We start from the raw sequence: 18986 nt of genomic DNA, 5'->3' as shown, positions 1-18986 counted from the left end.
TCTGGACGCCTGGGAGAGGTATAGAAGGAGATATTACTACATTGTTGGGATCTACACCAAACATGAAATTACCGATCACATCAGACATACTGCATGATATTCTCCATCATCTTGACCTGTCTGTTTCTATCTGGCTTGTCGTCTTGTTTGGTAGTATATCTCAGTTATCAGGGAATCAAATTGTTATACTAAATCCACGAATGCCTCCCTAAGCCTGTGCACTAAGGATTTCTCCCAATGTTCTTTGGACTATTCGGATTTTGCATTTTTGACCCTGAGCCAGTCTTAAATATTTCAATTCATTCCGAGAAAACTATCCAGTCTCTACTTCGAAATTATTACCCTCAAAATGCATAACTGGAGTAAATGATGAATTATCACCTTATCCTTTCAAAGTGAAATGGGTAAAGTTAAGTAATTAACATGCATTATCTTTTTTCCTTGATGTGGAGGATTTACTTTTCCCTTTCATTTTATTTTAAGTTAAATTGTGAAGCGTGCTCCCCATGTAGTTGGAACGAATAACAGTTTCAACAACTCTATCACAAACAGGCGTCCTCCACCTTTCACTTACTGCATGCTACCACCACGTGACACGAGAAGGTCGCACACTTCCCCTCCATTTGTCGCCAGCATGGTTGCTGTTTCATTAAACGAGTTCCTGGCATTTATGTCCCCAATGTCCAGTGAGAGGACTTTCCTCACTAACCCCAGGTGTCCTCCCTTACAGGCCAGATGAAGGATGCTGTTATTGTCGTCATCCACAAGTGAAACATCAACTTCTTTAGCCAGCAGTAAATCAAATATGTCTTTTTCACCTTGCCCTGCTGCCATCATAAGTGGTGTCCTCCTACATTGACCTTGAATGTTTATGTCCACCCTGTCCAAATCGAGGACACGGCTAACAATCTTCACATGTCCCCCCAGACAGGCCACATGGAGGACGTTGTCAGCGGCATCATCAACTAGTGTCAGATCAGCTCCTTTATTCACAAGTAGGTTAAAGGTCTTTCCATATCCCTTGTATGCGGCGGCCATCAATGGAGTCCTGCCAGACTGTCCTCTTCCATTGATGTCTGCATGGCCATGTGAGAGGATGCATTTCACAATCTCCACATTCCCACCCCAACAGGCCAGTAGCAGGATTTTGTTTCCGTCATTGTCCACTTGTGGAGGAAGGTCCCCTTTACTCAAGAGCATGTCAAACATTTTCTTATTCCCCTGCCGAGCTGCCAACATCAATGGGGTCCTCCCATCCCGCCCTACACTGTTGATGTTCACCATGTTCTTTGTAATGACATGTTTTACCATTGACACATGCGTTCCATAACAGGCCCAGTGAAGGATATTGTTACCGACTCCATCCACAACATTCACATCAGCCCCTTTCTTCATAAGCAAGTCCAGCACTTCTCTGTGTCCCCTCCTTGCTGCCCACATCACTGGTGTCATGCTTCTTTGTCCTTTCTTGTTGATGTCATCCAGACTCTGAGCCAGGATGGCTCTCACGCCGTCTAGTTTCCCTTCCTTGCAGGCAACAATGAGGGGGGTGTCCACTGTAACACAAATGACCACGATAAGTCATGTGCATCAGCCGCAAAATATTGCGGTACAGCTGTACCATGCCAGTTCTATATTATAGTCATACAAATACGAATTGTAAAACAATGTCAATAACACAAAGCACCATAGTGAGTGAGTGAACAATTGCTGTTGAATGCCTCAGTCAGTAATGTTCCAGTAATATGAGGACAGCCCGTGAAACATCAAGTCTCGGACAATCCTCATGACCCTTGAATATATAGACATACATTTATGTCGAACCCCACTGTTAACTATCAATTGTCATTACATTTGGAACAACGATTACCAATAAATGGCAATAAATAGCGTTTTCAGTATGCCTGCCACAGTTAACATCTGATTTGAATCTCTTAAAATAAATGAGATGTCATTATAGGTGGGAACAAGTATGTGAAGTTTCACCTTTCTTAGTTTGGTGGTTTCTGAGACGATGTTGTGACTGACGCGGTAGAAATAGGCCATGGAATGAGCTAACTTGACATGAGCTAAAGGTGAGCTATAGATACCAAAGACTATACTTGCAACTGTGTTCTTACCTCCACCAGTTTCAAGTGGTGCTCTAAACTCCATGTCATCCGGGGCTGAAAACATAAACTATCCTAGAAACTGGGGTCATCTGGATCGGGACCACATTTAGAACAATAATAAACATTATTATAGTGTGATGAACAGTGTTTAGGTGGATCGTTTGTTGCTGCGTTCCTGTTTGACATTTAAGTGTTTCATAACTTTCGGTCCTAATATATTTCAGAATTAGGCTTTCAGTTTTTGTGATCTTTATATCTCTGCAGGTAAAAGTATTTCATCAACTTACAGTAAGCGAATTTACATTTTAGATTTTAGAATATTTGAAGAACGACGACAACATGCAAATTTCAGTAGTATAAACACATATTTAAAGCCGGTGCTACTCTGTTACATACTGAGTTTTGAAACTTTTCAAATTCGCAAGCTCAAGCTGATGCTTCCAGTTTCAAATCAAATGTACCAAATCAATGTTCGAAACCAATAAATTGAAAATAAATTGGGTGGGTGGGTGAGTGGGGTGAGTGAGTGAGTGAGTGAGTGAGTGAGCCAGTGAGTGAGTGAGTCAGTGAGACAGACAGACAGACAGACCGACTGACGAGAAAATATAGAAATGGCCTACAAAAAGTAGGCCACCATACCGAGGACCATCACAGAACCTTGTGTCATTTGCGTAAATATGTCTAGGCCAATTAATGTCAGAAATTCACTAAACTGTTTTGTCTTTGCACAAGGTCAGACACTTCGTACGGCACCGATCGCTGTTTCTAAAGTACAATTGATACCTCCCATTGTTTTAATGCCATGAAATTATTTCTACCCAAAACCGTTGACTCGTACTTTGAAGCCAACGTGGCACAGATGGCTGATATCAGACCCACAGAGAATGGATATTAGCTGGTAGTGAAATACAGATTCACCCTAATTATTTTTCCAGGTTTGTCAGCACCATGGAAAACGTCTGCAGGCTCTCTCCTTCCACATCAAGCTGGCACGCCTTGACTTAACTGATACATGTGATGCCAAATTTACTCACTCACTGTTAACAATTGCAATTTAAAGGTCAAAAACATTGAATATATAAATAAATAAATAAATATATATATATATATATATATATATATATATATATATATATATATATATATATATATATATACTACTCAAAAGAAGTTAAAGACCACCCGATTCTTTCATATTACTATAGTTAATGTGTCTTGGCATGTGAGATTAACTATAGTAATATGAAAGAATTCGGTGTTCTTTAACTTCTTTTGAGAATATATATATATATATATTCTTTAATACTTACACCGATTAGATCTGAAACAGAATAACAAGTAACATTAGCGGAAAGCAAATTAACACACATCTTGAAATGATCATGAATTAATCATTTAGATCTTTTTTCATGACTTGTATGTTGTTGTGGCAGAGTTGATACTTAAGAACTGTTTTTTATTTGTTGTGCATTTATTAGAGGATAACAGCCACAAATTGTACAAAATGACTTGACCTCATAGAATCATGCTAAACGCAGTCAAATATGATCAACTTATTACGTGAACATCAAAGCAGCTGAAGATAAAGTGTTTTATGCTGTCCATTACCAAGTGAGCATACAGATGAAGTAACATACACAATGTGCACACTTAAAGCCATGGTCTATGGTGTCAAGCAGGATAAGTAACATACACAATGTGCACATACTAAGAGCCATGGTCTATGGTGTCAAGCAGGAGAAGTAACATACGAAATGTGCACACTTAAAGCCATGGTCTATGGTGTCAAGCAGGAGAAGTAACATACACAATGTGCACATACTAAGAGCCTTGGTCTATGGTATCGAGCAGGAGAAGTAACATACACAATGTGTACACTTAAAGCCATGGTCTATGGTATCAAGCAAGAGAAGTAACATACACAATATACACATTCTAAGAGCCATGGTCTATGGTGTCAAGCAGGAGAAGTAACATACACAATGTGCACATACTAAGAGCCATGGTCTATGGTATCGAGCAGGAGAAATAACATACACAATGTGCACACTTAAAGCCATGGTCTATGGTATCAAGCAGGAGAAGTAACATACACCATATACACATTCTAAGAGCCATGGTCTATGGTGTCAAGCAGGAGAAGTAACATACACAATGTGCACACTTAAAGCCATGGTCTATGGCGTCAAGCAGGAGAAGTAACATACACAATGTGCACACTTAAAGCCATTGTCTATGGTGTCAAGCAGGAGAAGTAACATACACAATGAGCACATTTTAAGAGCCATGGTCTATGGTGTCAAGCAGGAGAAGTAACATACACAATGTGCACACTTAAAGCCATAGTCTATGGTGTCAAGCAGGAGAAGTAACATACACATTGTGCACACTTAAAGCCATGGTCTATGGTGTCAAGCAGGAGAAGTAACATACACAATGTGTACACTTAAAGCCATGGTCTATGGTGTCAAGCAGGAGAAGTAACATACACAATGTGCAAACTTAAAGCCATGGTCTATGGTGTCAACTAGGAGAAGTAACATACACAATGTGCACATTCTAAGAGCCATGGTCTATGGTGTCAAGCAGGAGTAGTAACATACACAATGTGTACACTTAAAGCCATGGTCTATGGTGTCAAGCAGGAGAAGTAACATACACAATGTGCACATACTAAGAGCCATGGTCTATGGTATCGAGCAGAAGTAACATACACAATGTGCACACTTAAAGCCATGGTCTATGGTGTCAAGCAGGAGAAGTAACATACACAATGTGCACATACTAAGAGCCATGGTCTATGGTGTCAAGCAGGAGAAGCAACATACACAATGTGCACACTTAAAGCCATGGTCTATGGTGTCAAGCAGGAGTAGTAACATACACAATGTGCACATTCTAAGAGCCATGGTCTATGTTGTCAAGCAGGAGAAGTAACATACACAATGTGCACATTCTAAGAGTCATGGTCTATGGTATCAAACAGGAGAAGTAACATACACAATGTGCATATTCTAAGAGCCATTGTCTATGGTGTCAAGCAGGAGAAGTAACATACACAATGTGCACACTTAAATCCATGGTCTATGGTGTCAAGCAGGAGAAGTAACATACACAATGTGCACATACTAAAAGCCATGGTCTATGGTGTCAAGCAGGAGAAGTAACATACACAATGTGCACACTTAAATCCATGGTCTATGGTGTCAAGCAGGAGAAGTAACATACACCATATACACATTCTAAGAGCCATGGTCTATGGTGTCAAGCAGGAGAAGTAACATACACAATGTGCACACTTAAATCCATGGTCTATGGTGTCAAGCAGGAGAAGTAACATACACCATATACACATTCTAAGAGCCATGGTCTATGGTGTCAAGCAGGAGAAGTAACATACACAATGTGCACACTTAAAGCCATGGTCTATGGCGTCAAGCAGGAGAAGTAACATACACAATGTGCACACTTAAAGCCATTGTCTATGGTGTCAAGCAGGAGAAGTAACATACACAATGAGCACATTCTAAGAGCCATGGTCTATGGTGTCAAGCAGGAGAAGTAACATACACAATGTGTACACTTAAAGCCATGGTCTATGGTGTCAAGCAGGAGAAGTAACATACACAATGTGCAAACTTAAAGCCATGGTCTATGGTGTCAACTAGGAGAAGTAACATACACAATGTGCACATTCTAAGAGCCATGGTCTATGGTGTCAAGCAGGAGTAGTAACATACACAATGTGCACACTTAAAGCCATGGTCTATGGTGTCAAGCAGGAGAAGTAACATACACAATGTGCACATACTAAGAGCCATGGTCTATGGTATCGAGCAGAAGTAACATACACAATGTGCACACTTAAAGCCATGGTCTATGGTGTCAAGCAGGAGAAGTAACATACACAATGTGCACATACTAAGAGCCATGGTCTATGGTGTCAAGCAGGAGAAGCAACATACACAATGTGCACACTTAAAGCCATGGTCTATGGTGTCAAGCAGGAGAAGTAACATACACAATGTGCACATTCTAAGAGCCATGGTCTATGGTGTCAAGCAGGAGTAGTAACATACACAATGTGTACACTTAAAGCCATGGTCTATGGTGTCAAGCAGGAGAAGTAACATACACAATGTGCACATACTAAGAGCCATGGTCTATGGTATCGAGCAGAAGTAACATACACAATGTGCACACTTAAAGCCATGGTCTATGGTGTCAAGCAGGAGAAGTAACATACACAATGTGCACATACTAAGAGCCATGGTCTATGGTGTCAAGCAGGAGAAGCAACATACACAATGTGCACACTTAAAGCCATGGTCTATGGTGTCAAGAAGGAGTAGTAACATACACAATGTGCACATTCTAAGAGCCATGGTCTATGTTGTCAAGCAGGAGAAGTAACATACACAATGTGCACATTCTAAGAGTCATGGTCTATGGTATCAAACAGGAGAAGTAACATACACAATGTGCATATTCTAAGAGCCATTGTCTATGGTGTCAAGCAGGAGAAGTAACATACACAATGTGCACACTTAAATCCATGGTCTATGGTGTCAAGCAGGAGAAGTAACATACACAATGTGCACATACTAAAAGCCATGGTCTATGGTGTCAAGCAGGAGAAGTAACATACACAATGTGCACACTTAAATCCATGGTCTATGGTGTCAAGCAGGAGAAGTAACATACACCATATACACATTCTAAGAGCCATGGTCTATGGTGTCAAGCAGGAGAAGTAACATACACAATGTGCACACTTAAATCCATGGTCTATGGTGTCAAGCAGGAGAAGTAACATACACCATATACACATTCTAAGAGCCATGGTCTATGGTGTCAAGCAGGAGAAGTAACATACACAATGTGCACACTTAAAGCCATGGTCTATGGCGTCAAGCAGGAGAAGTAACATACACAATGTGCACACTTAAAGCCATTGTCTATGGTGTCAAGCAGGAGAAGTAACATACACAATGAGCACATTCTAAGAGCCATGGTCTATGGTGTCAAGCAGGAGAAGTAACATACACAATGTGCACACTTAAAGCCATAGTCTATGGTGTCAAGCAGGAGAAGTAACATACACAATGTGTACACTTAAAGCCATGGTCTATGGTGTCAAGCAGGAGAAGTAACATACACAATGTGCAAACTTAAAGCCATGGTCTATGGTGTCAACTAGGAGAAGTAACATACACAATGTGCACATTCTAAGAGCCATGGTCTATGTTGTCAAGCAGGAGAAGTAACATACACAATGTGCACATTCTAAGAGTCATGGTCTATGGTATCAAACAGGAGAAGTAACATACACAATGTGCATATTCTAAGAGCCATTGTCTATGGTGTCAAGCAGGAGTAGTAACATACACAATGTGCACACTTAAATCCATGGTCTATGGTGTCAAGCAGGAGAAGTAACATACACAATGTGCACATACTAAAAGCCATGGTCTATGGTGTCAAGCAGGAGAAGTAACATACACAATGTGCACACTTAAATCCATGGTCTATGGTGTCAAGCAGGAGAAGTAACATACACCATATACACATTCTAAGAGCCATGGTCTATGGTGTCAAGCAGGAGAAGTAACATACACAATGTGCACACTTAAAGCCATGGTCTATGGCGTCAAGCAGGAGAAGTAACATACACAATGTGCACACTTAAAGCCATTGTCTATGGTGTCAAGCAGGAGAAGTAACATACACAATGAGCACATTCTAAGAGCCATGGTCTATGGTGTCAAGCAGGAGAAGTAACATACACAATGTGCACACTTAAAGCCATAGTCTATGGTGTCAAGCAGGAGAAGTAACATACACAATGTGTACACTTAAAGCCATGGTCTATGGTGTCAAGCAGGAGAAGTAACATACACAATGTGCAAACTTAAAGCCATGGTCTATGGTGTCAACTAGGAGAAGTAACATACACAATGTGCACATTCTAAGAGCCATGGTCTATGGTGTCAAGCAGGAGTAGTAACATACACAATGTGTACACTTAAAGCCATGGTCTATGGTGTCAAGCAGGAGAAGTAACATACACAATGTGCACATACTAAGAGCCATGGTCTATGGTATCGAGCAGAAGTAACATACACAATGTGCACACTTAAAGCCATGGTCTATGGTGTCAAGCAGGAGAAGTAACATACACAATGTGCACATACTAAGAGCCATGGTCTATGGTGTCAAGCAGGAGAAGCAACATACACAATGTGCACACTTAAAGCCATGGTCTATGGTGTCAAGCAGGAGAAGTAACATACACAATGTGCACATTCTAAGAGCCATGGTCTATGTTGTCAAGCAGGAGAAGTAACATACACAATGTGCACATTCTAAGAGTCATGGTCTATGGTATCAAACAGGAGAAGTAACATACACAATGTGCATATTCTAAGAGCCATTGTCTATGGTGTCAAGCAGGAGAAGTAACATACACAATGTGCACACTTAAATCCATGGTCTATGGTGTCAAGCAGGAGAAGTAACATACACAATGTGCACATACTAAAAGCCATGGTCTATGGTGTCAAGCAGGAGAAGTAACACACACAATGTACACATTCTAAGAGCCATTGTCTATGGTGTCAAGCAGGAGAAGTAACATACACAATGTGCACACTTAAAGCCATGGTCTATTGTATGAAGGAGGAGAAGTTACATACACAATGTGCACACTTAAAGCCATGGTCTATGGTATCAAGCAGGAGAAGTAACACACACAATGTACACATTCTAAGAGCCATGGTCTTTGGTATCGAGCAGGAGAAGTAACATACACAATGTGCACACTTAAAGCCATGGTCTATGGTATCAAGCAGGAGAAGTAACATACACAATGTACACATTCTAAGAGCCGTGGTCTTTGGTGTCAAGCAGGAGAAGTAACATATACAATGTACACATTCTAAGAGCCATGGTCTATGGAATGATGCAGAAGATATTTTATTACCCATATGGGCTCAAATATGCAGTGTAATAACTTTTTGAAATTTGCACAGTGTGCAATTAGTGATTCTCGAAGCTGATTGGTCAGTGGAACAAAGATTAATTTTCATTGGACAACGGAACTATTTTTTTCTCATCCCATTCATTCACAAATCGACGCCTTTCCCTTCAGATGTTTTACGTGCTACAATCTCACTGATTCGAGATTTTTAAGACAAGACACATAGTTTCATATTAACAACATGATTACGCATTATCAATTTTTCCTTTTATTTCACATGATTTTCATTTTAAAGTAAAAACCAAAACTACGTCCCCGTTTGTAAACAAACATGGCTGGCCATTTGAGACCTGTCAAAGTAAATTACCTCGTTAAAGCGGACGGAGATCTGACTGACATGAAAAGTTATTCGTATAATTCAACCTCAGAACACATTTAATGTCTTTGTTGTCAAAACTGCATATGGCCAGACTGAAGTTCCAAGATTCATATTGTGATGTTGCCAGAAACTGTTTCTAGGGCGCCAAGATCATCACCACCAAGTCCTGGTTGGCGTCTGTGTTAGAGGGCTTGCTGTGTGATGAATTTTTCGACCACCCGAATCCAAAAACCGGACTTTGTATAGACAGGTTTGCATTTGTGAACGATGATGACATCGATAACTGCCAATGAAAATGAAAACACAATGAAAAAGTCTAAACTTGACAAGTTGACATGAACTTAGTTCACAAATGTATAAAGGTAAGAAAAGCACGAAAAATATGACTTCTCACACTTTCAACGATGGCATGAGAATAAAAACAAATTCATTTTGCAACGACATTTAGACTTTCCGAAAGACATCATAAAGATACACTATTTCGTACAATTTTGTAACGTTGTGTGAAGAAATGAGGACGTGACACTTCTTTATACAATGTATACGTTTTTCGTAACCGCGACGTCTGCAAAGTACGGCGCTGAGCGGCATGCAGGCTGACTGACGTCCGCTGACCATAATTATGACTATGAGGGTTAATGACACAGGAAAGGTGCAACATTATTATTTGCAAATTTATCATTTCGGCATGCACATCAGACAGTTCAGAATTCGAACTGTCTACTTTGAAGGAGATCAAGGGTAGCATAGAGTGTTACCTTAGCGACATGATTACCAGCATTTTGGTTGCAAAATCGACGCACTTTGCTGAACTCGGAGGTTTTGAAATCAAAACAAAAATAATTAAAAATACAAGGAAAGGAAAACTTACCCCAGCGAGCTGATCCTATGTCCGATATTGAACTAAATGAACTCCGTGAATGCGGACAGCTTAGCATCAGATCTCCAGATACCGTGTTTGTCTATCAACAGGTATTCGACCATTATGAATCACTTCAAAATATCAACAAACTCCCGTCATCTGACTGTGTCCACTCCGTTTGACAAATCCTCCTGAAATCCCACATGCACATGTTTCCCATCAGTGACACTTGTCTCAAATCACACACGATGTTAATTAAACTTGTTGTCTGGATTAAACTGTAACCGGTTCTCTTGTCATTCCTGGTTTCGGCTGTCGCATATCTGGGTCAAGTCGGGTCATTCATTCCGACACTGTGACAGCAATCGTACTTTTCAAAGTTTAGCTTCTTTTCGTAACTTTTCTCTAACAAACAAGACTTCTGTACATTACATCTATGTTTTTGTTATAGGTTTTGGCATTTTTGTCAAATGATACATAAAAAAATTGACATGTTTTCCGTGTTTCCTCTTCTCAATGTGAAATGCATGAATCTGCCGATGCACGACGGCGGTGTCTGTCAGTGACGCGATCTTGTCAAAACAAGCTTTGATTAAAAAACCTGATGAACCTTTTTGGAAACCTGTCTTCTTTATCAATGCTAGATAGTGTACGCTGTGTAAATCGGACATAAATATAACTGCAATAATGTGATGTTTACAATTTTTTAACAGAACTATATTTTTCAAGCGTAACAACACTTTAATTGAGTAATGCGGTTGGAATGAAAGGACAGTGTTTTTTCACACGCGGATTGATACAAAACAGCTGATTCTTGATCGGCGACAGTTGATTGTTTTTTTCTTGAAACATGTCTTTAATATGAATAGGGGTAATAAATAGAATAACCCACTCGGTACGAATGATTACGGAAAATATGTCACTCGTGAAATTAATGCTTTAAGTTCCTCGCTAAAGCTCGGAACTTTAAGCATTAATTTCACTCGTGACATATTTTCCGTAATCACTCGTACCTCGTGGGCTATTCTATAAATCTTATCATTAAAAGGAAACCGAATCATGAGTGAAATATTATCATACTTTCTGTGTCTTAAGAAGAGTACAGCCACGGTGATGATGATGATGATGATGAGTATGGCGAACACGGGGACAAGTATGGCGACCAGTGGTGGTGAGGCAGGTTCTTGTGACTGTTTTGCCCTTTCTTTTGGACCATTCTCTGTAACATAATACACTTGTCTCTACACTGCTGAACAATGCTAGTGTTTTGAAGTGAAATACAGTCAGTAAAGTGCTATAACTGATCATCTTGATCCATGTGACCTTCACCCTTTACCTCTTGACCTCATGAACTACCTTTTGTCCTATCATTCACACAGTATGCCTTGTGCCACGTTTATTCACAATTGTTAAATGTATTTAATTAAAGTTAAAGAATATTATGTTTTGCTGAGGATGGAAGATGACATACAATAAGAGATTTGATATATGGTCTCTGACGCAATCAACCAGTCACCGAGCCTGACCACTTAACAAATAAGTTGACTCTTACGACCATTATTGCTTGGGACCTGTTCTAACCTGGAAAACATATGGGGTCATTATTATATATGTACGAAATAGTGCGAAATATTTTTGCTTTTGAAATTCTTTTCTCTCGTTTTAAGTAATTTATTATTATGTTCAATTATCAAGGCTATGATTAATGGTTAACTGACAGGCTCGGGTTTGCTTTTCTCAAATCCCTAATGCGAAAATATTAAAAAAACAAACTAAGTTGTGTAATTCTGTCTTTAATACTATCCCATGATTCAACTAACATGACTGGCAGTCCGTCATGTGAAATGGTGGTCTATGGAACGTGTGACAGCTTTGAATAAAATATGAAGTGTCCACATTTGACAGTTCTTGTTTTAGTCATAAGTAAATGCCAGATCATAGACAGCATGCACAAATGGAGATAAAGTGTTTAAGTCCTATGTTTCTCTGTTTGTCATCCATTGCCATGTGCATGTAATTTACAGTATTCGTGTTATAATTACACTATACAGCTATGACAGTGGACAATGTGCCTCGCATCTTCGGTGTCCATAGCAAAGAGTGACAAGAGCTTGCCGAACACACCCGGAAAGAGCTAGCTTCCCTTGACAGGTTAAGATTAATGTTCTTGTCAGGTTGAATGGGGCATTCAGCAACAATTGCGTCCTTATGTACATTTTTTTCTTCTTGCGCATTGTACCGAACTAAAGGAAAGTTAAAATGTCCTGTTGAGGAAATAATCGAAGCAATCATGTTAAAGACCATAGTTCATAACTAAAGTCTATGGCCAATGTGACACCATTTGAGTTGGGGTGAGCTATAAGTAACAAAACTCCTAACCAGTTTTTGAAACTTTGCAATAAAATGAATGACAGTAATCAATGAATTAAATGCCACTATCTGATGATTCCCAGCCCCCAGCTGTACATACCATGGTGGGTCTCACAGAAGTCTCCTGTGTTGTTGCCTTCACACGGCCGAGTACAGTGACCAGTCTGCTGACTACAGATGTCCCGTGGGCAGTTCTTATTACAGGGTACATGGCACTGATCGCTGTACCAGCCCGGGATGCATCCTTCAGAACACTTGCCACTATGTCTGTCACAGTACACATCCTGGCCGGAGTAAGGGAAACAGTGAAGGTTGCAGTTCAGTTGACAGTCTTCTCCATATTTGCCCACGGGACACTCCTGGCTCAGTACACCCACTACTGAAAGGGAGAAACGAGTACTCTTAAATGTATTGATGGAATAACCAATGCATCTGTTTGCTCTTTCACATGTTACACAAAGCAATGCATTTGAGTCGTCATGTTAGAGAAACTAGTGCCGCATGGCTTTGTAGCTTACACAAATGTTTCTGTAACGCTTACTTGAGATTATCAAAAAGATAAAGACATTAAGAAGGATAGGCAAACATAAGGTAGAGAAGCTTCCAGGCCAGATAACAACATGACTATTTCATTTTAATACATGCGTAAATCACACCATAATTGCAAACTGACTTTTTTAACATTACCTCACTTGGGTATTTCAGGTTAGATGTGCTCCCCAGCTACCTATCCCGGCTTTAAAGGGGACTTAATGTATCAGATGGACAACCTACACTGTTGGTAGAGGGGACTTTATGTATAAACTTGAAAATGTATACTGGTTACAAGAGGGGACCTAGTGGTTTGGGTGTATAACCTATGCTTTTATACCAAGTGCACGGATCATTGCTCCTCAATTACTGGATGATCTGGTACATAGTGCTGCATTAAACAACAAACACTCAACCTTAAAGTACTTCTACAAATACTATTTACAAATAAGGGCCAGATTTCTAAGAGCCTTTGCTGAGATCATATTGTCAAATGATAAACTTCACTTGTCTTGTGGTTTCAGGGGAAATGTTGAAATGCGAAAGTTTACAAACTATGACAGGGTGGACTGACAAATGGAATGTTCAGGTGACAAGAAAGGGGTGTGATTGAAGTTCACGTACAATTGAATCGAAATATGTGTACATTAACATTTTCAGTGCACTTCCAATGATATTTGCTTTCTTTTTTGACAAATTATCGTTACACGCACCTCTGAAGATAGATATGGAACTATATATCTATGGCCGCCACTTTTAGTTCAGTTTTAATTAGTTCAAGTAAAAGAAAAGCTATTAATTACATACCTTTCAGGACACAAACCAAACCATGAAACATTATATATATATTCATCACAAGGGCATACCTACATGTAGCTGTCAGTATTGATGTCAAACGTATAAACGTACCCAGCAGTAGCAACAGCAGGCCCCTGTCCAACATTGTCTGTGTCAGCAGCACCCCTTCTGGTAAAAACGAGAAACAAACAACTGTCATTAACGAAAGTGTCAGGCCCCGATGCGAATCTTCATGATCAATTTACAAAGGGACGTAATACTAAAACTAATTTTAGAGGGTGGATTACAACTGTTTTGGCCATGTCAAATCATTAGGTAGATTGTCATCGCTGTCTCTCCAACAAACACCCAGTCTCACATCAGTTTTTGTCCCCAAGAAGCCATGGATGAGGAACACCACCAGGTGTGTTCCCTTTTGCCTTGACGTGCTGAAATACACCATACATACAAACTAGTCATGCTTCTCGTGAATCACCTCTGTAAACAGTAATTGTACACAGGTGCCTGCACAAGTTTGTTTTAAAAATGAACATGAAAAATATAATGACCCATTCCGGGTTTAGATAAGAATTGGATCAAAAGCTAGTGACGGATTCATTATGTTCCTTTCAGTTATCAATTATGTTGCAAGGTGAATTATTGGAACTCATTATCTGTGTTGTCGTTTGTTAATTCTGAGCATTTCATGTCCACTTCACATTTCACCACTTGGAAATTGAGTGAGTCAATGATCTAGATTTTACTACGCTTTTAGCACATTTCCTGCAATACCACCGTTCACCTAATCTGGGTATTGATTGGATTCAGCTGATCATCCAACTATGCGTGTTAAGCATCTAGAAATAGAATTTGGTGAAATGCAATGATAGTTGATATCTGCTGGAAGGTATTGTCCATTAGTCCAGGAAGATCAGTTTGTGATGGTCATCGTCATGTGACCTTTGTCCGTGATTGACTGTGTAGGCTATTGTTTTAGAAACAAGCTTGTATGAAACTTACTTCATATGAACTGATTTGATTCGTTATTAATTCGAACTACTTATACTGATAAGGAATTTTGAAATATTAAGTTTGGTAAAGTTCCATCAGTATATGTCAAAGTTATGTTCTGAAAATGTCACGTTTGGGTATGTTTCACTGACCATATTACATATCTATCCACTTTCAGAAAAAAGAGAAATACATGAGGAAAATAGTGTAAATCCAATATCATTATGTTATTAAGGGGGTGGGGGAGGGGGGGGGGGGGGGGTGTGTGTTAAATATACACACTAAAATGTAATTAATGAGATATTTACGACAAGGAGAAGAAACAATAAGTCATGTGTGGTCCTGATAAGTGGTCACAAACCAATACGGTAACTTGACTTAGTAGAATGGAATGTGTTACTTGTAAGCTGTGAAATATGAGAGCTCATACTTACATACACACACACATCAATCAATACATCCATGCATGCATGTATACACACATGCATACACACACACATACATGCGCTCGCACGCATGAACTCACAAATGCATGCAAACATCAATCAATCCATCCATGCATGCAAACACACATGCTTATACATATACAGCAACACTTACAAACATACATACACACACACACACACACACACACACACACACGCACCAACGCACGCACGCGCGCGCGCGTCACATGACAAACATGTACAGACATGTACAAACATAATGTACTTGATAACACTCAAATTAACAAAGGCTGTCCAATATATTTCCTGCTATGTATGTCCGGTATAATTATATCATTCACCACCAGATGCCGTGTATTTCCTTCCATGCCACAATCATGCAGTCCCTGACACGGAAAGTAAAATGGATCGATAACATAGTTGACCCCCGTCATCAGCTGATTATAGGCCTATGGTTGACCTCATGGAAGGGAAGGGCATCATAGTTAATGTATCGCCAGCAATTACAGCAGACATTGACACTGGTGACTCACTAGTATATATTTATCCTTCGTGTTTTCCCCTGAAAGATAAAAAAATGAAATCATATCAATATACGAAAATAGAAATCTTATCAATACAAAAACAGAAGTTTTATGAATACTAAAACTCCCACTAGATAAGTGCACCCTGATCCCACAGAGGGACGGGTCAGCTGACACTGATAAGGCAGTAGGTGATCTCGTAAACACTTACAGCAACAACAACTTCCCCCGAAAGCACAGGGCTAATACACACAACGCAAATGCATGGGCGGATACATTTTTTTTTTAAAAGAGAGGATGCACAATTAAGATCTTTGGTGGTAATTTATACAGAAATAAAGATATTTTTCGAAATAAAAAGGGTGGTGGTGGGGGGGAAAGAAGGGGTGGTGGTGGTGTGTGGGTGGTGGGGGGGGGGGGGGGGGGGGGGGGGGGGTGGTGGGGTGATGCGCACCCCCCACCCTTTTTATTTCGAAAAATGTCTTTATTTCTGTATAAATTACCAACCACGCCCCCCCCCCCCCCGGAAATCCCACTCGATCTTAGTATCAGGGCGAGTAGACTACGTTTTCTAATATCAAATGTTAGTGAAAAATATGAAATAATCAAAGCTAACTTACAAGACAAATGTCTGATGTGTGTGACGTCTTTCCCCGTCCTGACATGTCGCGAATCAACACTCGATCTATGTGTGATTAAAAATACCCTACTTTCGTTATTGTGAAACAGGGGAGACAATTCACATTCTGTATTTTCGTGTGAGAATGACTGAGCTGTGGAGATGCAGGTCAATACATTAAAGTAACGAATGTGTACAATGTCTTTGTGTGTACATAATTTGTGCGTGGGTAGTATCTCCTAATGAAATCCTCCTATTGTTTGTCATTGTTCTCAAAGGTGTAACTTGCACAGCTCATTATGTTATTCCGAAGCAAAGGCGTCTGAACCGAATGTGAAGAAACATAGTTAAGGGACTTGTCACTTTAATGGGGAGCGTGTGTGGGGTGGTGATGGTCAAATTGGTATTAAGACTGCATGTGTACAGTAATATTTTATATTTGGAAACAATTTAGAACGGTGTCAAAGACATGGTCATCTTGGGTCATTTTCTCTTTAATTTGGGGGGGCACGGGTGGCCCAGTCGTCTAAGGCGCCGCGATTCGCTGTGCAGAGTTGCGTCCCTTGGGCACGCCAGAAACCTGTTATTGTGGGTTCGAATCCCGGTTTGCCCCGATTATGTTTCTAGGTTTGTCAGCACCATACCCGTGCTCGTGGGTTTCACCGAAGTGGTAAACGTCTGGGACCTGCATCACTTCGGGCTTTCCTCCCACATTAAGCTGACTCGCCGCGATATAACTGGAATACTGTTAAAAGCGGCGTTAAACCCAACTTACTCACTTTAAATCGGCCTTTGTGAACACGCCACAAGCCAAACATCTAAAAGGGTACGAAAGTAAAAAGGTTAGTTGTCAACCGTTTGAACACGTCTGATGAATTTCATACCATTATTTGACTTTTCCAGTGTGTCATAACAATTATTTATTGAACCAGACCCTGGGCAAATCGGTTGTGACATCTCCGTCTGTGGACGACAGAAACGAGTAATATCAGTGTTCTGATTAAAGAAGGGCCATAGCTGACTTACGCCGACCATATGTTTTACCTTGTACATTTAATGGGACAATTACGAGAGAGAGACTATGTTACTAGACTCTTGACTTACACTTCACTTCATAATTCTTCTTTGAGTGTAGGTAGATTAGTGGACCCTGTGTGTGAGGTTTGGGAGGTTTGCCTGTCAACGCACCTACGTTTTAGGACAGAAGAAACAACAAGATGGGTATCAGTTGTTTCAGTAACACCAAGAACATTCATATTAGAAACATATGAACAATAAGATAACGACGGTGATATAAAAAAAGTTGAAGATTTCTTGAGAATGATGAACCTTTGAGGAAATAGAGCTGTGCGGTTTCGATACAGGGCCAAATAATATATTTTCCGGCTTAGTCTATTGTTTCAGCAGGTTGTTTTTCTTTGTGACTACCTGTATGTGCACGTGCCGAGGTTGGACGATTCGATTTGAACGAGAGGGGAGTAGGCCTTGGTTCAGGATTTATAGGTAACGGCTACTGCCAAACACTGCAAAATATATTACTTGACACATACCATTTTATGTGTATTTCAGCCCCTTCATATCGAGTACGTAGGTGTGTCACTCCCTTTCGTGCAATGTACGAGGGGTGGAAGAACCAGCTCCGAGACCACGAAGGATGTACAGTACGCACGTCACAGTTTACAAGTATTAGTACAACACTTTCCATGCTTACAGTCAGCATCTGAACCAAATGCACAATCAGGCTGCATTTTTCTGCAGCATCAAAGTGACAAGTTATTCTTGTAACCTTTGTCAGTTGAAAGAAATGTAGAACTGTGTCATTTTGTCATGCACCCCCCCCCCCCCCCCCCCCCCCCCCCCAAAAAAAAATAACAAACAAACAAACAACAAAACAAAACAACAACAACCATAAACAACAAAACAAAAACAAAACAAAACAAAACCCCCAAATGGTTTGCGATCTCAACAGGTCGCATTCAGCAATATTCAGACAACATCAAGTCGGATGCCACCAGAAATGGTCTCCAGACCCATATGGGAAAGCATATCCGGCCCGTTGTATAGGTTACCCACTCCCCTCTGTTGATGCTAACATCACCGCTGAGGACTCGCGGCTGTTCTCTCCATTGCCGCAATAGGCTTGAAACACTGCGCCCGAATACACCACATACGAAACAAGAGTTTCAGTCAGTAATGTTTATTCAGTGTAATGACGTCAAGCCTATAGAACAGCATTATACTCAGAACAGGTTACAAGTCACGGTATACACAATAGTAATAATGAGAAGACAATACTGCAGACCCTTGAAGATCTGGGTTAGAATAGGCCTTCAGCAAGCCATGCTTGTCTTAAGAGGCGACCAACGGGATCGGGTGG

The 18986-nt window shown here is 40.3% G+C and overlaps 1 protein-coding gene across 1 annotated transcript; it reads right to left on the bottom strand.

The window, feature by feature from the left end:
- Positions 1-278: 278 nt before the first annotated feature.
- Positions 279-14229, bottom strand: LOC139447927 (ankyrin repeat domain-containing protein 50-like). Its single transcript, XM_071229414.1, has 6 exons — positions 14142-14229; positions 12802-13080; positions 11412-11550; positions 3422-3432; positions 2121-2165; positions 279-1556 (listed from the first exon to the last, which is right to left on the bottom strand). Exons 1-6 carry the CDS (start codon positions 14227-14229, stop codon positions 571-573), a joined length of 1548 nt encoding a protein of 515 aa, XP_071085515.1. The 3' UTR covers positions 279-570.
- Between the last annotated feature and the right edge of the window lie 4757 nt (positions 14230-18986).

The sequence above is a fragment of the Haliotis cracherodii genome, unplaced genomic scaffold (assembly GCF_022045235.1).
Source record: "Haliotis cracherodii isolate W230 unplaced genomic scaffold, xgHalCrac1.p SCAF_7, whole genome shotgun sequence".
Lineage (NCBI taxonomy): Eukaryota > Metazoa > Mollusca > Gastropoda > Lepetellida > Haliotidae > Haliotis > Haliotis cracherodii.
The sequence above is the reverse complement of the archived record's forward strand: the minus strand, read 5'-3'. Positions and strand labels throughout refer to the sequence as shown.